General features: G+C 41.6%; 1 protein-coding gene and 1 long non-coding RNA gene across 5 annotated transcripts in view; both read right to left on the bottom strand.

Annotated features, from left to right (window-relative positions):
* Window positions 1–2463: 2463 nt before the first annotated feature.
* Window positions 2464–3142, bottom strand: LOC134215967 (uncharacterized). The gene is made up of 3 exons (XR_009980400.1): window positions 3056–3142; window positions 2885–2976; window positions 2464–2818 (listed from the first exon to the last, which is right to left on the bottom strand). It is a non-coding gene; the product is annotated as an uncharacterized LOC134215967 (long non-coding RNA).
* Window positions 3143–8777: 5635 nt separating this feature from the next.
* Window positions 8778–22348, bottom strand: part of LOC134211806 (sodium/hydrogen exchanger 9B2) — a 48206-nt gene continuing 34635 nt past the window's right edge. For all 4 annotated transcript variants that reach the window (XM_062689067.1, XM_062689065.1, XM_062689066.1 and 1 more), the window contains exons 2-10: window positions 19205–19349; window positions 18755–18845; window positions 18423–18680; window positions 15446–15618; window positions 14610–15377; window positions 13735–13857; window positions 9247–9481; window positions 9035–9182; window positions 8778–8970 (exon numbers count right to left, since the gene is read on the bottom strand). In XM_062689067.1, coding sequence (XP_062545051.1) covers window positions 8964–8970; window positions 9035–9182; window positions 9247–9481; window positions 13735–13857; window positions 14610–15377; window positions 15446–15618; window positions 18423–18680; window positions 18755–18845; window positions 19205–19342 — 1941 coding nt within the window. In that variant the 5' untranslated portion in view covers window positions 19343–19349 and the 3' untranslated portion in view covers window positions 8778–8963. The remainder of the gene's footprint in view (window positions 8971–9034; window positions 9183–9246; window positions 9482–13734; window positions 13858–14609; window positions 15378–15445; window positions 15619–18422; window positions 18681–18754; window positions 18846–19204; window positions 19350–22348) is intronic.

The following is a 22348-nucleotide window of genomic DNA, read 5'->3' as shown; positions in this document are numbered from 1 at the left end:
GGGATCTTTCGTCCCGGGGAATCCGCTGACCTGACGCAAGAAATGGATATAGCCGTTGGGCTATTCAAAACAATTGGCATAATGCACAGTTTTCTTCACAAAAGCACAATTAGCACATTACCTGGTCTAGACTTCTTAACGACACACAAATCTTGCCTACGACGCACTACATATAACCTCTTGCACAATTATCTAAGACTAACGAGGAGAAAGAACAGAATTACAAGGATTTAATTATGCCACATTGCTTTCACAACTTACAAAACTAATAACGATACGCGGACAAAGAAAAACACTTCTACTGATATCTGCGGTTCGGACGAAAGTGAGCGAAACCGTAACCCTCAGATTAGGGAATGGGACCTCGCCGAATTCGATTGAAGTTCGGATTTCCCACGGCCTTTTAGATTGTGCAAACAATTGCGAGAAATTAATTTGACGGCTGGTTCTTCGTGCAAAATCGGGAGAAGCCACGACTCTCATTTTCCCAATCTTTCCAAAGATCTCCTTGGACTCGACCTTGATCGTCATCCCGCGAAATTGAGCAAAACAAAACAATCGCGAGTTATCGTTTTATAGTAGCTCGATTGCTGTTGCTTTGCCTTGGCCTATAATTTGCGTAGTTGGGCTTTAACTGTCATAGATTTTATGAGTTGTCGATAATTATTTATTATTTTATTAGAGCATTTCTTTGCATAATGTAGCAAAGGCTACAAGTTCCGAATGAAATACAACCCCATATGGGCTGTTATAACGTTAATATAATTAAAAAATGCACAACTTTGTTTGCTTGACCAGTTTATTAAGCGATGCTAGAGATAAACAAACTAAATTGGAATAATCTTTAACAAAAACATTAAAAAAATCAAACAAATGAAGCGCGCAAATAGTACAAATATAAATAAATTGATTCCTGCGATATCACTGAGATTGCTGCTGCTTCCCACTCTTTGCAAAAACATTCCCCGCCTGCTTCTTCGTTGTTTGTAGAATTTGTTTCTATGTTAAAAGAGTCCCCCTCGGCAAAAATTGTGGTAGCTAATAAGGAGACAACACTCGTGTCACAACCATTAAAAATATTATTCCTTCCATCTTGAGGTTCGGAATTCGTTATATTTTGAAGAACACCATGATTCTTAGGCACAGTCGAAACATCGTCAGATTTATCCGCTTCAAAATTTGTTAGTGGTAACGAAAACGCGAGTGCTTTGGGCAGCATATCCCACGAGCCGAGTTTGATTTGCAACCTGAAGAAAACGCGTTCGGTAGACTGCCAGAAGTTTTTTGATGCAGATCGTCCCTCGAAAAGATATTTTAGTTACTAGATAAAGATTGTCGCTGTCGTCGCTGTCCGAAACATCTTTTGCTGGCGAGGATAGGGGAGCTAAATGTCAAAGAAGGAAAATCCATACGATTTGACAGGTATGTACCACACATGTTTCGGACAGCAGAACAAAGGGAACCGTAGCGACAATCTTTATCTAGTAACTAAAATATCTTTTGTCCCTCGTCGGGTAAGGATTCAAAGTCTCATCCCTCTGGAACTGTATAGGCCGGTTCTCCCCTACTACCGTATTCTAGAACCGAGATAATGGTTGTTCGGTACAACGTGATGAGATCTTCGGGATACATTCCCTACCATGTTCCCGTTATTGTTAGCATAAAGTTGATTTGTTTATGGCATTTACACAATGTGTTTCCCGAAGGTGCATTTCGAGTCGAACCATACCCCGACCCCCTTACCTACACTCAAATAAAAACGCACATTACTTATATATGCCCTGCACTTAGAATACGACCAGTTACTTTCTTATATGAAAACTATGTGCAACGTTATTGAATTATTGCCGATATAATCAAGATGAATTTTATGTGCAGCCTTTTGATTCACATTAAGGAGCTCGAATGGATTATACTAATGAGAGTAATGAAAATAATAGTGTATAATGGCCATGTCTCGGATTAGGAACAAATAAATTATGCTCAGAATTTTAATGCTATTTGTAATAGCAATGTTAGTAGGGAAAGTAAATGATTAACTCAATCATGCTGAATAGCCTTTTGGTTCATTTATTCGTAGTTTTTCAGTAAAACATTTTTGATTTTTTCCATGTTCTTCTTCTTCTGATTGGCATTACGTCCCCACACTGGGACAGAGCCGCCTCGCAGCTTAGTGTTCATTAAGCACTTCCACAGTTATTAACTGCAAGGTTTCTAAGCCAGGTTACCATTTTTGCATTCGTATATCATGAGGCTAACACGATTATACTTTTATGCCCAGGGAAGTCGAGACAATTTCCAATCCGAAAATTGCCTAGACCGGCACCGGGAATCGAACCCAGCCACCCTCAGCATGGTCTTGCTTTGTAGCCGCGCGTCTTACCACACGACTAAGGAGGGCCCCATGTAGTGGCACAAATTAAAAAAGAAATTGGCTCCATGTTTGGCTCCGTTCGCCGACAAAAGCGCTGGTGGTTACATTACTACTGATCCATTCAAATATGATAAGTTATTTGCCTCGTCCTTGTCGTACATCTGCCGGATCATCCGTGCCAATGCCCCCTCCCCCCAACAATCGACAATCACCAATATCTCTGCAATCATAATTCGGGGTCGAACGAATGCGGATTTGGTGAGCGGTGATTATTCATTATTCGGTGAATAGCCAACGGCACGGAAGAGCCGTTTGATGTACGACGGTCGTCTCAGAGGGTCCAACATAATCCTATCCTGCTGCTGGCTACGGTGGCAAAAATAATTGGCCCTTCTCGACTCAGTTCCTCTTCCTTAGTTTCCCATGTATTTGAATTATGCCATCCTACAATATTAAGTGTTTAAATGTTTTTGGTTTACAAAAATATGATCTTTAAAAACTTACGACTACTTTCTATCAGACTATCAAGGTCAAAAGTGGATCTGCCGAATTTTCGCATAAGCCCAATTGATGAGCAAGTTCTTCGCTGCCGATAATTCTGCCTGTAACACAATTATGAAAACCTGAATAAGGGATGTAATAACTAAACATATAGTAATATGTGGTAATATAATTAATTACCTCGAGAACTTTTACCAGTATTCCATAATCCCAAATTGTGTTTGTTACTGCGGCTAAGAATTGGTTTTCTTCAAGACTGTATCGTTCGCGCCCAAGTTCGCGCCTGAAAATTGTTTACTTTGCGTCAATTAAAAATCTATACACATCTAATGTATTTTATACATAATAAGCCTTATAAATAAAATTCATAAGTTTCAGCAGGAATCTTGCCGGCTTATGTTTTATTGAAAAAACAACCATCTTAGTTTTCTCTGGAGAGAATTCGATACCCAGCTTTAAAGCCCAAGAAACTGTCCAGAGTATCTTGCAACGGTCCTTGCGGATCAACTGCCGTTGGCCCCGAAACGGATACAACACAATCATCTGCAAACTGCCTTAACGAGCAATTTGGCATGAGACATACATCAATGTCTCTGACGTAGAAATTGTAAAGAAGCTTGAACATGAGCCCTGGGGGAGACCCATGTTACTAATTTGTGAAGTTGCCGAGTCACCATGAGAAACACTCATACACTTCTCTGACAACAAATTGTACAAATAGTTATTCAGAATCGGTGAAAGCCCACACGCGTGGAGTTTGTCGGATAAGACATCGACGCAAACTGAATCAAAAGCCTCTTTAATGTCCAAAAACACTGAGCCCATCGGCTATTTTGACGTAGGACTACGTCTGTGTTTTCTATATTGGGGTACACTTTACGATTGCGAAAATAGGGGACCGTCACGAAAATATGATAGACTTCAAACTTTAATATCTAAGCCGTTTCTCGATGGATTTTCAGTTTTTTTTGGACCATTCGATCAAGGATGAGTCAACGCTTCTTTGTATTTATTTTAAAATACTGGCTTTTAACTATTTATTATCGATAATTGATAAAAAGTTTAGAAATAGGTCAACCAACCAATCACGTACATGCATCACTAGCACAGACATCAAAAATCAATCACTTGCGATCTAATCCTCAGTTTGAACAAGGTTTCACGCAGAGCAGACGCATCAAAGCGATCGCAGCGGAGCGGACTCAGCATCACGGAGGCGCTTATAACATTTTCAAAAAAAAACCCATCGCATTGGTGGTGGTGCTCGATGTGTTGCTGCAGATCATTCAACCTCAACGAACCAGCATTTCATATGAAGAAAGGGTTGAACATAAAAATAGCACTGTGGCGATCCCGCACCGCCAGTGCCGATGCTGAAAATTTATTACAAATTGTGGTGTCAGTTAGTTAGAAAATTGGGAAAGAAAAATTGGTTCTTCTCAGGACCAACATTTTATGAAAAGGAGGAGTTAATTGCGAAAATGGACTGTTTCAGTGGCATCGGGTTTGGCGTGGTAGCTTGGTTGCTGTTAGTGATTCCATCCATTAAAATTTACTGCATCATCTCCCTCCGGCACGCTATAAAATTCGATATTTACGATTGAGTTTTGCACTTTGAATAATGTTTATTTCGGGTAGTCGGATCAACCTTCTTTTCTATAAAATTGTGGCTTTTGTATAAAATCAATGAAGACGTCACCTCAGTGGAAACTATCTACAGGAACCACCCATCAGTGAACGTCGCTCGGACAGACACATGCCAAGAGATAATGTTTGGTAATATGACGAAAATTTGGTCTTGAGTCAAATTTCTGCTGTTATTTCTCGCAACAATACGCATCTAAGATAAATAACATCTCATAACCAAATTCAGAATCTTGCGAGAAAATTTCATAGGATTCTTAGAATTTGTCATTCTCCGAACGGTCCGTTGTCTGGAAACTGTCACCTCAGTGGAAACTATCTACAGAAACCACCCATCGGTGAACGTCGCTCTGACAGACAGATGCCAAGAGATAATGTTTTGTAACATGAAGAAACTTCGTCTTGAGTCAAATTTCTGTTGTTATTTCTCGCAACAATACGCATCTTTGATAACCAACATATCATAACCAAATCCAGAATCTTGCGAAAAAATTTCATAGGATTCTTAGAATTTGTCATCCTCCGAACGGTCCGTTGTCTGCTGCGGAATCCCGATCAAAATGGTTCGCGCGCGTCGGAAAGCCGCTTTCTTATATCTAATGAAGAAACTCCATAAGCCACGCCCCTTCATTAATCTTTATGAGTGCACATTATATTTACACCCATACAGATCACAAAGGGGCGGGGCTAACGGGCTTAATTTATTGAATACAATAAAGCTGCTTTCCGCCTCGCGCGAGCCATTTTGATCGGGATTCCGCAGAAAGTGCCGAATGAGCGGTTCGACAAAATTTGATGCAGCGGAGCGGACACAGCAGCACGAAACCGTGGGTAGCAGTGGCAATGCTTTAAAAAAATTCCAAATGGTGGAGGTTTAGCGAAAAATCATCAAGTGGCAGTCGGACAATTTCAACGCAAGGTGCTGACAAGCGTTTGGACGCAGTTAGTAATTAGAAAGACGCATTGGGAAAAGAAAATTGGTTCTTCTCAGGACCAGCATTTTATGGAAAGAAAGAGTTAATTGCGAAAATGGATTGTTTCAGCGGCATCGGGTTTAGCGTGGTAGCTTGGTTGCTGTTAATGATTCCATCCGTTCAAATTAATTACATCAACTCCCTCCGCCGCGCTATCAAATTTGCTAGTTAAGATTGAGTTTTGCACTTTGAAGAAAGTTCATATCGGATTGTCGGATCAACTTTCTTTTGTAAAAAAACCTTTTTGGAGGACACCATCCTCAAAAATGGCCGAAATAAAGAAGAAATAAGCAGAATCAGAAATCAGAAGTGGCGTGAAACCAAACACAAATATATTTATTTGCAACGTTTGGTTTTCGCCCGCGATGTAAGCGTACGTGGCAAAGTAAGGGTTGTGATGTCCTCGACTGAAAGCCAGTCGAGTGGCTTCAGCGGCTGATGAGTCATGTTAATTCCATGGGTAGAGAATCAAAGTCCATCCAACTGAGAACAACTATTCGACTTCTTGATTCAGTTGGCTTTCGAGCAGTTTGCTCAATGTTAATAAAACGACACAAATTATTATGGCAAATACCATCAATTTCTAATAGCTACGTAGTCCTACGTCACCTTTGCGTACAACCCGATTGGGCTGCACCTTTGAGTTTTTAGTGAAAGTAAGCTGAATTTCTGAAGAAAGCAACTCAAGACAATCGATCGTTCTCTTACCCCTGCGGTTCGGAAACCAAATTGTGCATCTGACAACAAACAATTCGATTCAACCCATTCGTCTAGCCGGAAGAGAATAATCTTCTTTAACAGCTTCCAAAGATATGACAGCATCGCGATGCGGTGATACGAGTTACAATCCGACGAGGGTTTTCCGGGCTTTTGGATGGCTATCATCCTCACTTGTCTACAATCACCCGGGACTAACTGATTGAACAAGCTTAATAAGCGCCTCTTCGCGATGTGTGGGAGATTTTTGAACAAATTGAATCTGATTCTATCCATCCCCCGAGCTAAATTGTTACATGAAAGGAGAGTAAGGAAAAATTCATTCATCGTAAAGGGCGATCCATATCCCTGTCAGCATAAGTACCACGAAACTCTTGCTTTACCGGTACCGAGTCCGGACAAACTTTTTCTTTGCGAAGTCCAGTATCCACCGGGACGAGCTTTCACGATCTGCGAGTTTACGGACGACGCGTTGTCCATTCTTATCCCGACGGTCCACAGAGTTTTCATTAAAGTGTCGCGCAACAAACCTTCAATAAAAATACTCGCGTTTCTTCACTTTACCCAGATTCTTAAACTGGATCTCGAGCGCGGTGTACCGTTTGTGAAGTACGATCGAACCGTGACTCCGAAATTCTTTAAACGCGACGTATTTCTCACGATAAAGTTGTGTACACTCGACATCCCACCACGAACTGTGTGGTTTCCTACGAACCGAAGCTCTTGGCATCGGCCGGCGTTGTGTCTGAAGAGCGCTGTCAAGGATCAACTGGTATAGAAATTCGTACTCTTCTCGTGGGGGAGTGCTTCTACTGACTGTACGCCATCAATAATGGCCTTCGCATATTTTCCCCAATCGACGTGCTTCTTGAGGTCATTTGACAGGCCAATAAGAACAGATTGATTATATCCATTGAAATTCGCGACTTCGATCGGCTAATGATCACTACCATGGGGATCTTGGACCACCTTCCAAGTACAGTCTAACGATAATGAGCTCGAACAAATGGAAATATCTAGACGGCTATCTCTTGCTGGAGGAGCCACTCGTGTGACTACTCATGTATTCAAAATTGTCATATTGAAGCCTTATCCGTGGGAGTTAAAATCTCCCAAGAGCAACCGTAGCTCGGGCATAACCGAGCAGATATGCGAAAGATCTCTACGAGGTATAGCGGTGTTTGGAGGAAGATAAATCGAAGCGATATTGAGGCCTTTTCCTTGAATAGTCTCTCGAATAGTCTGCGCTGCCAGTCATCGGAGCAATGTCGACTCTATACAACGAGTGCTGTTTTTTATCCCTAACAGCACCCCTCCATATCGATTTGTCCAATCGTGGCGAATGATGTTAAAATCAGGAAAATGAAGGTTTACATATAATGTTAGCCATATTTCACATAAAGCAAAAACATCGCATTGTAATTTGTTATCTAAAAATTTAAAAATATCTAATTTTGGAAGACAGTTCTACTGTAGAATCGAAATCATCTTATCCTTGTCGGCGAGGTTAGTCATCGAAGGATACGAATGACTCGAGGAGGGGTATTGTTGACACCAACTGCTTCAGGAGAGGAGTCAGAGTAGGAGGAACAGCTTTGACCATGTTCTTCACGGGATCGAAAGCATCAAAGAAGTTGACGATGAGCTCCTCAATGCCAGAAAGCGTGAACATTGGAGCGCTCGGAGGTTGTTCTGTTCGGCCCAGCTGCTTGCAATTAACTAATTAGTTCATCACCCTCGGTACATACAGCCGAACAGGTAAACGAAGCTTACCAATCACTACGTAGACGAAAGCGCGGACCCGGAGAAGGTGACGCAGAAAGAATCAGATGGGGAATAAATTCGCTTCTATCCCTCCTGTGCCACTAAATGAATTTGTTTTAAGTCGAGTATCGGAACAGGAGGTAAAATAACCAGAATAATCCACCTAGCGGTGATGGTGCATTTCTCATGTATTATAAAACAAGAAAAGCACATAAGAGAAGTTAAAATTGCACTTTAGGGAGATAGATTCAGTTATTTCCATCTATTCACGTTTATTTGCGTTCATTTGAATGCATTGCAACAGTTTTTGATTTTTTTTCTATATTGGGAAAAATTGAAAAAAAAACAATGTTTTTTTTTTCAATGGCTCCAAGGCTTCCAATTCCAAGACTTTAGAAGTTTATATTTGTGCTGTTTAGACCTAATGATCTTTTTCGATACATTTCGATACACATTCGATACATACAATGAACGAGAAAGGCTTCATCACCGCTAGGCGGATTAATCTGTTTTTTTTTCTTTATTTCAGTTTTATGAGCTTTCAGCTAATCTATGGTACACCAAGGTTTGTTTTACACGGTTTGGTTTTAGTCAATAACGACCTTAAGCGTCGATAAAATAATGAATTATCCCCAAGAAAAAAATCACAAAAACCATGAAGATTCAGATAATATATAAAAAGCTGTGTAAGTTCAGGTTAACCGAGAAATAAATGAATTCCAAATGTGTAAAAAAAACGAGTTGTATTTAATTTAAGGCCTTTTGTTATAAGAAGTTTCTTTCAACAAGAACATTTTCAATAGTTGCATTTGAATGTTTTTTTTATTATAAGACTTCAAGTATTTTATGTTTGGATGGTGTTTTTGGTATGGCTAGAATCGTGTAAAGTTTTTGTACTATGCAGCCAGATGATGGTGTATGTGCATCATTTTTTGAACTACTGTATGTATACTCTAGTGCGATAGTGTAATTGCAGGGTCCGATGGTTTCTAGAACCTTAAATAAAATATAATTGTAAAGAATGTGTGTTTTTCTGATACTGAACTGTATTAAATTTTACTTTGTGACAGAAAACACAGAGGCTTGAGCGTTAGATAATGTGTTGGCAGCCGTATCTTCATCAGCAATGCCTTCAATATCTTCACGCTCTTCCTCTTCGTCGATAATACTGATGTCGTGTAGTGATGGGCGATGACTTCTTCGCCAGCCTAGAAAAATATAAAAATAATGTTCCATTTATGATCATGCAAGTATTGATTAAAATCGACTGACCTTCTGGAGGTTCCAGCATGGGTTTAGTCTTTGTCAACAACTTGGAACCGCTTATCGATATCAGAATAGCCCCCAGAGGAGCAGATAGAATTATGCTGAGGATGCAGAAATTTTTCACTAATTCTGCTAAGTGCTGCTCCTCAGAGCGATGCTGTTGGGAGACTGCTTTCAGTGCCACTGGTCCAAGTGCAGCCTGTACTGTTGCTTTAGACATCCAAGAAATTGCTACAAAAATCTGCAACATGAAGATTATCAACTAGGAAGACTATCTATTTAAGAAGCAGCACTAATAACTTGATTATATGTTACCGATGACCATCAATTGTGACCTACCCGAAATGTTCGTAAGTACTACCGCAGGTTTCTAAGCCAAGTTGCCAATTATTTACTTTCGTAGTATATTTTTTACATAAATAGTTTCATTCGTATATTATGTTTATAATATAACTAGCTATCCAGTTTTTCGCGAGCGGTAATGGCCGCCAGCTGGCCTGCGGGCTAGTCTCTGATTTGACATTTGTGGAGGTCAACTACACCCACCGTTCTGAGCATTTTGATCAATGTGGTATATAAGGAGGGTTAAATTAACTTCATCAGCACCTTATTGCATCAGAGACTCACCCGCAGGCAGGTTGGCGGCCATTACCGCTCGCGGAAAACTGGATAGGGTAACCGTACCCTTAGTGGAGGTAGCACCAATAGTGGAGGTAGTGGGGTTTTAATGAGATTTATCATATTTATAGACTTTACGATGGTTTCAGTTGATGCGTCGTGCTTCAAATATCCTGTTAAATTCAACTTACCTTAAGATTTCGCTTGAAAAACTATTGAAAACAATGATTTTCCTTAACAAAATTGACTCCCTTGCACCTATAGTGGTGCAACTGTACCAATAGTGGCGAGTCTCATAAGAAACCAATGGATAGCACCACTATAGGAACCATAATTAATTTTTACCGCCACTAAAGCAACAGTGTACCCATAGTGGTGCAAGCAATATTTGGTAATTGTTGATGTTAAATGACATTTATCTCATTTTTGTTAGCAAATTTATCAGTAAATTAATGATTTCGTGTGTGTTACTTCTACGTGAAGTTAAACGATTTACAATGATATGGAAATGCTAATATCATCTTCCAAACTTGGACGTACATGTTTTCTCATTGCGTCCGTACGAGACGGACGCAATGAGAAAACAGAACTGTGCAATAAAAATCCTATTCGACTAAATGCTGATGTCATATTAGAAATTTGAAGACAGTACTCGTCGATAGCAAATCCTTCCGCACGCGATGGCATATAAGCAAGTCAAACCACCTTCCTTTTGCCAGTGGAGATATATCAGCTTCCACACTGATATTCTTCCCTCCCCCTTCATACGGGAGCTTGGCAGAAGGAAGGTCGTGTGATATGTGCCATCACAAATATTGCCCTCCGCTCGCTTTCAAATCGACTTATATAAAAACATTCTTCATGCCTGCCGTATCCTAACGGAACTATCAATTCTATACTTTCGCCTCTAATGCTATCATGAACATGTACGTCCAAGTTTGGAAGATGATATTAGCATTTCCATATCATTGTAAATTTATCAGTTTATCTATTGACTAAGATAATAAAGCAGTAAATTTCCCATAATTATCAATTTTAAAAAAATATTTTGTGTATCTACTAATACCTCCACTATTGGTACCGTTACCCTATGTACCCGGCTTTGCTCGGAATTAACAAGTAAATTATGCATTTAAAATATCCCACAGAGATAGATCTACCGCGCATCGAATTGTATCCTAGATCGATCTATAATATATTTCTATGGCACTTCTAACTTTTCAATAAACATCTTTCAAAAATAGAGAATATGTTTACCAAATCTGGTTGGAACCCGTCCTGGAGGTTGGGAGATACACTGAACGAGCATCGTTCAGGTCTCGTGTCCGTAGAGAATTACTGATCTAATAAGCTTTTTGTAGATAGTCAGTTTGGTACGGCGGCGAACTCTATTCGATCTTGCGGAGTCCAAAGTACGTATGATTTCCTGCCATGATGCGTCATAATATCAATGTCGCCGGCAAAACCAAATAATTGGACGGACTTCGTGAAAATCATACTATTCGTGTCAATCCCTGCCCTTCGTATTACTCCCTGCATAACGATGTTGAATAGCAGACATGAAAGACCATCGCCTCGCCTCACCCTCTGCGCGTTTCGAAGGGACTCGAGAATGCCCCTGAAACTCGAACTACGCACATCACCCGATCCATCATCAACTTGATCAACCGTATCAGTTTATCCGGAAATCCGTTTTCGTGCATTAACAGCATGCTACGTAGGAGGTTACGTTCTTGTTAGACCCCCCTAATCATTCTTTCTTAGGCACGAAAAGCTTGAGTGCTTGACACCGTAAATTAGGGGCAACCTGTATGATGGACTTTAACTATTAGAACAGATAATCCGTAGCGTTATTCTTAGCCGATTGGTAGGCTACTGCTACTAGGCTACTAGGCTATTCGAAAAATTGAAATTAATGAAAAAAATTCAATCTGAAGCGTTATGTTAAGTTAGGTGAACCAAGTGAATTGGGTCCTAAAATGAAGAATCGATGTTCGATTTTCTTTCAGGGAACGATGAAGGTAATCATCCTGAACATGTCAGTTTTTCTTTCGACTCAAAAATCTAAAAGAACATTGTTTAATTTGAAATTGAAAAATAGATGAAAAATGCTTCCTTGATATTTTCGGTCTTGTTTGACGTACGGATTCAAACGCACTAGCAAAACACCGCAGGGCACTTGACTCAACCTTTGACAGTTAATATTACCTGATTTTCTCAAAATTGCACGCGGCGAACCCTTCATGAAAGGTACCGCCGCGCTTTCTGCAGCCCGTTTACTTGATTTTTATGGGTGAATAGCATTGCGGTGTATCGTTTGCCGCGGCCGTACCTTTCGACAGTCATTCGCCGCGTGAAGTTTTGTGCAAATACTTATTTGGGAACATTACAAACGCCGCGCAGTGTATCATGTCCAGAAAATCTGACAATATATGGGGCTGACGTTTTGGGCTGATGGTTCATTCGTTCTGAAATGTTGCACAGCCCAAAATTTGCCTTAAAATGTCTTAAACACAAAAATATTATTTTTACTGATTTAGAATTGGGTCCTAAAGCCCTACCTCGTTTATGGTTGCAAACGATAGTGCATCGGTCAAGAATACTTGAACCGTTGTTATAAAAATTCTAGTATTTGTGTGTTTTACTTTTTAGCGCTAGTATTCATTCCGAATTGCTCCTAGGCTCGCTCCTAGGTGGCAGCACTACATTGTTTATGTAGTGTATGCCAACGCCATCACTTAGTCAGATTGAGTTTTTATGTCGGGCAGCCTGCGTTAGCGGCGCTGAGGTGCGATTTGAATCTTTACACAAGTTTTTAACGAAATTTTGTTCGAGCATCCATGTCTGTTCTCTGTGCTTGACTTGCAAACAGTTGAGTACCGTCAATTTGACAAAACGAAAAGTAGCTGGGTTGGTATCTCCGTCTGATCTAATAAATTTCCTTGACATCCCTAGGTAGAAGAACCTCGAAATACGAAGAAATACGAATACAAAAATGGATCATTTGGCCTAGAAACCTTGCTGTGGTTGTCAAGCATGTTTTCGATCATTCAATAATTTGGGTTCTATCATTTAGTATATTGTGAATAACGGATTCCAGCGGCAGACTTTCAAAATGTATTGTATGTAGACTTTATGTGGGATGGTTATTCTACAACTCTGCCTAACAGTTCGTAGTTTGACCACCGACGAACCGACGTGTCACTGGCGCTCTCTGATTGTCCCACATTTTTTAACGGTCATTCGCTTTTGCGGGCGATCGCTCCTGTCAAATGAGCTAAGACACAACTCCGCTACAATGTTAATATACGTAGGTGGTGGCTGAGCTACGAAAGCTTCGTGAGCCATTATAGGGGTGGCGGTAGAGTTCAATGATTTTTCTAATGACTTCCACTAATAACGGAATTAAAACGCTAGTTGCAGTAACTTATATTAAATAATAATACCCACGACGAAGGGAAAGTTGTTACCTCCAATACATTTTTCATATCAATATCTTCCACATAATGTACATATTCACACATGAGTTTTCAGAACATTGTAAATTAATGTCCAAATCGGGTGGTTTAATACCCGGAATATAGGCAATCAACTTTGATTAAACAAAATATCAATTATTTAGTTTAAGTTACTGCAACTAGCGCTGTAACTTCGTTATTAGTAAAATTCAAACAATGAACTATTGAGTAGAGTTGCAGAAAAACCTTCACACTAGAAGTCCACTATTGGTAAACTGCTAAATGATCGAACACATATTACTAAATGATCGAAAATATCCTTAGTGGTAGTATGAATACTATTCTATAAGAAAGTGTCACAGTTGTTGATATTGAGATGAAAGACAAAAAGAAAAAGCGTAATTATAGAAATAATTACCTTTTCTTTGACGTTTAGCTTATCACCAAAGGCAATTCCAATAGTCGTGGCAATCCGAATGATAATACATACGTAAATTATGATAGTTCCTATTGCTACCATATGTGGATCTAATTCATGAATCTGTAACAAATATAAAGTTTATTATAAATGATATATTGTTTAAGGCTGCCTCATTTCCCAAATTGAACTTAAAAGCGGCAGTGCGGAAATAAAAAAAATCAACCGGTCATATGAATGGCAGGTGCTACTCAGCAAGATCAGTAAGGATTCTATAAAAAAATATTCGATATCTGTTGAAAATAATCTTGCTTTTCGAGCACGCTATTAATTAATTATGTCACTTTTAAGTTCAATTTGAGTTTAATTCTCCAAATGAGACAGACGTAGACGTATTGAAAACGTCAGCTTTGCAAGGTTTCGTTTTATTGATAAATCAAACTAAATCCACACATTTAATGGACATTTAGTCTGAACAATCTGACCAAGTTCGTGAGAGTTTGACCCACATAAATTCTATCAATAATAGAACAAAACCAAACCTTCCATACCTTATTGTACTTAAATAAATTAGGTATACTTTTTAATATATTGTTGTTTTGACCCTAAAAAGCATACCACATTTATTCCGTTTGTCAAACAATTCCACTACGGTCAAACCAGCTTGCATAGCTTCGTGATTGTTCAAGTTTTTTCGACATGTTTGATGACGAGTGTGAAAATATGATAACACTCGATCAAACATATTTGGTTAAAACTAGCAAACACAATTCGTTATGCAAGTTGGAAATGATAGATGTCTGCCACAACATAATATCATGGCATTTAATAGTTGAGGCTTGTTAAAAAAAAAGTGGAATTATTGTACACGTTACCTTGATGGATGCTCCAGTTATTCCAAATAAAATGGGCTCGAAAATCATCCAAAATATTTCGAATGCTGTTGCAACTGGATTATCTTCCAGATCCCATCCATCTCCGCACCAGAAATACGAGGCTGTAAATGCTGCAAAGACCACTCCGAGGGGGCCGGCCCCCTCAAAGTGAATTTTTTCACTACCGAATACTGCTAGTAAGCCTCCCCCTAACAGCATCAGCGTACGAATAGGAACTACATAGGCATCTCCTTTTTCCGGAACGTATTTACATAGAAAACCCCAAAATATCCCAAATCCAAGACCACCAAAAATGCAGATTGGAGCTTGGGCAATCTGGAATGCTAATCCTTGCGATGAGAACATGATACTCGAAATGATTCCAAAAACTGCGACCGATGCTGCATCGTCAATGCCGGCGACTGCAATGATGAGTGTTGGAATACCTTTGGCAACGCCGTAGCCTTTGGTTCTCAGTCTAAATAGGCAAGGTACTACTACAGCAGGTGAAACTGCAGCAATAATTGACCCCAACATCATACTCCACATCCACGGAAGATCAAGAAAATAATGGGTTAATACGCCAATCAGTGCAGCTTCCACAGTCCACGGAATAAGACCTAGCTTCAATATAGTGACATACACCTTTTTGAATGCTTTGGGATCCATTTCCAAGCCAGCACGTGTTAGAATAATAACCAACGCGAATTTTCTTAGCTCAGCGGTAACTTTGGTAAATTCGCCATCAAGGTTGACCCATCCAACATTCTGCAGTATAAATAATTTATATTAGGATTATGCACAGCTAAATAGATATGGCGAATAAGCTACATTACCTGGAACAGAAGGCCAACCAACAGCATACCAATGAGAGGCGGTAACGTAGTTAGCGATATTAGAAATCCTCCAAAATTAGCTGCTACAGTCAACACCGCCAGTTGGAATAATTGTCCACCTGGCGCTGCAGAATCTCCTATTATAACGTAAGCGGTTGTCCATAATAATAAACCTGAAATTAGAAATTGTACTAACATAAAAACGATGCACCGAGAATAGGAAAAATATGATACGTTCCCATAAACTATGTAGAAAACGATACACTGAAGATCGGAAACATGTGTTTCGATGAATAGAATATTTATGAAATATGCAAAAATATCCACTGCCTACCTGTGGGAATCGAACCCACACCTCCCAGTACGCTGGACTCTGGATGCTCTATCATTATGCTACGTTAAACTTAATGCCATCCTCATCAAGTTACCCTAGATATGCTATAGATACGGTCCAACCTTCTACGTCAATAAGCAGATCAATCACACCATCAATACTCTCTCTTTTCAAACACGTAATTTCTGTTTTGGCCCACAGGCGGTTCCCATGGACTAGGAAGAAATTTATAAGTTTTATTGCCAGAATTGATTTGTGCTGACGATCTGAAAATTTATCGTACTATGAAATCGCTTGTAGATGGCTGTGCTTTGCATACTGATATTGAATAAAGGCCAGATCATTTAAAAATGGGGCACTTTCAAATGCGTGTATTTTTTTTAACTTTTAGTTGGATCGAAAATCTCTCTAAGAATGGAACAATAGTTATATTATTGAGTGATATGAATGAGTGAAACGAATTATGAATCGTTATTTCGCAGAAATTCTCGCAGTTTTCTGTTGAAGCCGCTTCTCAGTCGGCACACACCTTCTTCAGTCATGATTTTGGCGTTTGAGCCAACTTCATCTTTACACATCCTCCGGACTAGGTTGTCCGAGGTAGTTGCTGGAACAAATCAAACAATTGGGAGGGTTCGTGCAGCAATGTGCCTTATGTCCCTCCAATCCACAGCGTCGGCAGAGCTTGCTTCTGTCAGGGCCTTTGCAGCCCCATTGCTTGTGCGGTTCCAGGCACTTGAAGCAAACTTCGGGTTTCGTATATGCCCACAGGGCACAAAGACCATCCCACCTTGACGCTCCCTAACTTGATTACCTAGGAGGCGTCCGCTGCAGATAGCCGAACTAATGCTACCTGCGTCACTGCCGGACCTTTTCGTAGCCGAACGGCTGCGGTGGGCGTCTCAACTTAACACTGTCGCCGCAGTGCCGTGACGAGCTCTTCGACTTCGGTGATCTCGTCCAGGTCTTTAACCCTTAGATTCACCTCCGTCGTGAGTGCCCTAACCTTGACCGTCTCGCCTAGGACTTCCTCCGCTAACTTCTTGTTGGCGGCGCCCTTTTGCGAGACGCCCCGCTTCAGCTCGAGGATCATCTCGCCCGTTCGGGTACGTCTTATTCGACGTACGTCGGCGCCGAGTTCACCGAGCTTGACGTCACTCCTCATCGCCTTCAAGACGTCCGAGTACTTAGCCTTGTCCGTCTTGATGACTAGGGCATCGCCCCTGGAGTGATTGGCGCCTACCCTAGACTTCGTGGTACCCTCAATCGCCTGGGCCTTCTTTTCGGCCTTTGACGTCTTTGGTTTCCTCTTGTTCTTGACCAAGGTCCAGGAGGCGTCACCCCCCTCTATTTCCCTGGTCTGGTGTGACTGAGAGCCCTCAGCCTGCCGTAACCCCTTACCACCGTCTTTCCAGGTCCTTCCTCCTCCGGTTTTGGAGGTACCTGGCCGGGGTTCAGCTTCCCAGCCCCACTACCCTTGTTCGTAGTAGTAACCCTCCGCGTTTTGGAGCAGCACCCAGGGAGCTCATCCCCTGGAGACTGTCTCCCCCGTTTTTGTGTCTGCTCAGTTGAAGCAGTCACCCCCGACGTGCCCGCGAATACTTGAGCCTCAGTCTGGGTAGACTTTGGCACCACTGTTTTCGCTGGCACGCCCTCGGTCGATTCGACCATGCCCGAGTCCGCGAATTCTTGGGCCTCAGTCTGGGTAGACATCGACTCCAAGGATTTCACGGGTTTACACTTGCCCGTCCCGATCGCCCTCTCCAGCTTGGCGTCCAACATCGTCTTTCGAAGTTTCAGCAAGCTTCTCTTGAGGTCCTTACTGATATTATGCTTCGATGATGGCGTCCAGCTATTCCGTCGCCATCTTGAAGGCCGAAAGCCCATCGCGTTTTCGGTTCATCGCCCTCATAAGCCACGGGCCGTCCATAATCTCTACCGGCGTAGCCGAAGAGAAGGTTAAGTGTCCCACGCTGGCGCTGCGCACCGAGCTGCCGACTATTGCCTCTGGCCTCCTAGGCGGAGACCTAAACAACCCACCTCTTGCGAAGGGGTTGTCGCCTACACCACTACCATTAATTGAGGAAGAATTGACTTGGTTTTCCATTTTGATCCCACGAGTTGCTCGGGAAAAGAGGTCCACCACGCCAGAGCCCAGCATGACGCGGTAAGGGACAATTACTGTGGTGGGTGCCCAGATACCCCACAGGCTCCGTTAAAGGCCTAGCTCATTATTTCACCCCCTGGCCATGCATCCCCTCGGCACGGGTCGCTTAACGCCTTGGGGTTAGGGGTTAGGGACGATGGTCCCCTTGGTCGCACCCCCTCACTCTAGCTGATGTCAGAAGGACAACAGTGCCCAGGCTGCAATACCAGCTAAGTACAAAACCCTTAGCTGGCGGTCAATTGTCATCGGAAGACCCGTGGAAGCGTGAGATTGGGACTTGTGAGGACCAGAGCTGTATAGGTCGCTCCTTCCCAGACGTCAACTCACCATTTCGCAGCCCATGTGTTTGTGTGTGTGTGTGGGTGTGTGTAAAAAGGGTTCCATATACTTTGGGTGGATTAAGTCGGGTTTTAAAACAGAGAAAGGCTTAAAATAAAACGTTTCTTCAAGTGAATCATATAACTTATTTGACTTACCAATTAAAATTATGGATATGATTCTTGCAAACTGCCTATAAGGGGGGCACAGAGGATAAGGGCAAACTTTCTGCCATCCTGGTGGTTCCCAAGAGGGTGTACTATATTCTACTCTACACCTCATACAGAGGGAATAAATCCATGATTGTTCTATTTGTGCATTTTGCTGTCCAGTTTCATATTCTTGATTTATTTTGGCTAACACTTCAGAAAATGACTGTTTTTTGGTTCTATTCACTTCTCCATTCACTCGTTGCTCTGTAAATAAATAAGGATTCGATAAGGATACAATAAGGATACAATGTGTACTGAACTGAGTAAAAATCTTTTACCATAACTATTGATTGCGGCACTGTCGACGTTTTGTGCATTGTGCAGATTACTTTTCCGCCTCACTGGTCCATCTTCTGAATGGCTGGAGTGCTGTAATAAGAACAGTAGGATTTATTTTAAAATGGAAACTTAATGGGAGCAGGCCTATCGGATTGTAGACGTATGACTACGTAGAAGTGTAGAACCCGTTATTTTTTCCTGCAAGTGCGTTAACCCCTATCCCTACCAATTTATTTGATTTCAATGGTGATTTTGAATCTTAATAAATTTGTAATCGATTGATGACCGATCGATTGATATTGAAAATCCATTGAGAAATTATGTCTCCAAAAATTGTATTTTTTTTGTTGAGATCTGATTGTTCAAAATTTGGAAATGTACCCCTAATCCGTATTGAAAACAAAGACATAGTCCTACGTCAAAACAAAGAAAAGATATTGATGGCTTGCCTGTGATATTTTTCGTTTAGTATTTGGCTCGAAGCCCAAGTTGTCGTGACCCATTCGGCTCTCCATGACAGGATCGGTGATTATACTGACACGACGCTTTGGTTCATTAGATATGACGCCATCGTCATTGCCCGGCATCTTCAAGCTGCAAAAAATATTATATAAAAGTATTCTTTATCATTGTGGTTGTTTTTGAATATCGTATTTGTTTTTGACGTTCAATGTTATGACCAGTTGAAAAAAAACAAAAAGAACCTGACTTTCTTAAGGAAAAAAAAAATGTACAGAACGTGAAAAGCAAATACGACATTTTGAAAAATTCTTTGAAAAGCATGATTTATCATCTCGGTGTTTTTCGTGGTGCTCGAAAAAAACGGATTAGGTATTAATTCAAAAACATTTGCCTGGAATTGCCAGTGTGATTTCGCTGATATAATCGGAAAATGAGAAAGTCAATAGTCAACGTGGTTATTGTGGTTAGTTTATAATAATACAGATTCTGATCACAAATTAAATAACAATCAATCGGAAGATCGTATGAGATTATTTTGTTAAGTTCTATCTGTTTTCAAGTGTTCACACATTACGTAGCGCTGAATTTGGCAGATTCGCACCCCCATCCTCTATCTCGTAACATATTTTAAAATAAAGGTGTTGTTTATGGGTATCCACCGTAATGTACGGCTGAACCCCTCCATCCCATTTAAGGGGGATGGGGGATTCGATGTGCCGGGCGTTTAAGCGTGCTGCAAAATCACAGTGCAGGTAACGCAGCGGACTTGCTCGACCTCGCCCAATTGTCCAATGTGCGATGGTTTAGAGGAAACGGCGGAACACGTGTTGTTCGTGTGCCCACTTTTTCGCACAATGCGTGACCACATGCTTGTGTAGCATACACTAGCCACCACAGTCTGAATTTCTCACTTTTTCCAAACTAAGGAAACTCGTTTCGGTCCGGTTATACAATCTATATTTAATTGTTTCGCTAGTACATTATATTTTAACTTGTTGCCTTAACTTAACTGCACTAACTTAATCTAACAACTGATAGCACACTCTAAAACTAACTGAACCACACTGGCTCCACTCCAAAACTCAACTCCTTCTTACTGAACTAACCGAGCTTCCTGAAGCCCGCAAAAGTCCTCTACAAATCAATATAATTAATATTTTTTCCATTGTATCAGCAAACGAAAAGAATTGCACTTTTCATATGCTGTTGCCGACCACTGTGATCACCGCAGCAAATAATGTGCCTCGGTGGAAACACTACACCGACACCGGGTCATCGTGCGCGGTGCTGGTTTGTTCTATGCCCCGCAACAGCGGAGACAGAAGAATTAAACTGAAGCGAATAAAAATCCGGACTCATGGAGTTTGCGTATGGTTGCCCCCACGGCAACTATAACGCACTCCCAGCACAAATGCAACACTTGTTTCAGAACAAGGAGCATTAGGCTCGAAAAAAATGGACATAATTTACATGAAGAAAATTATGAGGCATTGCACTTGCCACATGTGGTCTGGACACTACCTCGGACAACCTAGTTCGGAGGATGTGTAAAGATGAAGTTGGCTGGAACGCCGTTTTATCGGCTATCGTCCAAATCGTCTCGGAGCTACACAGAAGGTGGACTCGAGGAATGGCTAGTTCAGGCGCAAATGAGAGGTGGTCCAAGGGTTCGGAGTCGACTTCATGGGTCATACCGATGCCCTGTGGTCGAACTCGATTCTTTTATCGAACAAGTGGCCACGCGAAGAACAACATAGTATCCAACAAGTGGCCGCGCAAGGAACAACATGGTATCGTCGCTTTCGCGGCATCGGTCAACCGGGCGGGATCCTCGCCCGAGGACGGAAAGGGGTCCTCGTAAAGGCTGGGACAGGGCTTCGGCAAGTCCCTCTATGTGTTGGCGAATAGACCCTATCGCAGAGAGGTCAATTTGGGGTGCACGCGGCATCATCATTGTTGATACCAGTCGTGCAGAGGGAAGCAGACGCGAAGTCGACCCTTCCCACTTTCCGAGGACATAGGGCGTGGTAAGGCCACCTGGAAAGCCGGCAATGCGCTGGCACGATACCATGGTGTTCTTCTAAAAAAGCGAGTCACGATGTTCGATGCTGCATGGACACGCAGCTAACCTCTAGGGTGCATTGTGCACTGGCCCCCATTTGAAGCATTACTTTCTGGTTGTACCGAAGGGACGATGCGCTTGGCGGCAATGGAAACGGTTTAGCGGGTCGTGGATGTAGTCCTGCCTCCCTCGTTTGCTGTTGGAGGTGGTCCCTAACCCTGCACTTCCTGGACAACTCAGGATGTCTGTTGAGCAGATTCCCCTTCCATTACTTAGGAAGAAAAAAAAAACGCACGCACACACACACACATACACACGGACAGACAGACATTTATTCAGTTTGATGAGCTGAATCAATTGGTATATAACATCATGGGTCTTCGAGACTTCTATAACAATTCGATTTTGGAGTGAAATGATAGCCTTTCGGTACAACTTTGTTGTACGAGAAAGGCAAAAAGCGTTGTTTTGGTAGTAATAGAAAGAAATTCGGAGCTAAATTGCCTGAGTTTCAACTAGGTTATTGTGACCAGCAAGCGTCCTGCGAAACTCGGGATGCCTATCTGGATTACGTCTCTGGCTTGAAAATTAGTACACCGAAAGTACATTCCGCATAGATTCTGGCACCAAAAAATATATAAAAATATTTGTAAGGCTTAATTGTTACCCAGGTAACCAATAAGCATTAAAGTAAGCACTATAGTAGCATTATACTAACATTGCATATGCATTATTTATTATTTATTCAGACTAAGGCCGAAGTGGCCTGTGCGGTATATAAGAGTCTCCTCCATTCGGCTCGGTCCATGGCTACACGTCGCCAACCACGCAGTCTACGGAGGGTCCGCAAGTCATCTTCCACCTGATCGATCCACCTTGCCCGCTGCGCACCTCGCCTTCTTGTGCCCGTCGGATCGTTGTCGAGAACCATTTTCACCGGGTTACTGTCCGACATTCTGGCTACGTGCCCGGCCCATCGCAGTCGTCCGATTTTCGCGGTTGCATATGCTCCATGCTGTAAATAAGCATTTTGAAAACCTGGCTGTTCTAAATAAGCATTCTCAAAGCA

Source organism: Armigeres subalbatus, chromosome 2 (assembly GCF_024139115.2).
Source record: "Armigeres subalbatus isolate Guangzhou_Male chromosome 2, GZ_Asu_2, whole genome shotgun sequence".
Lineage (NCBI taxonomy): Eukaryota > Metazoa > Arthropoda > Insecta > Diptera > Culicidae > Armigeres > Armigeres subalbatus.
Note: the sequence above shows the minus strand (reverse complement) of the source record. Positions and strands in the feature narration are given on the sequence as shown.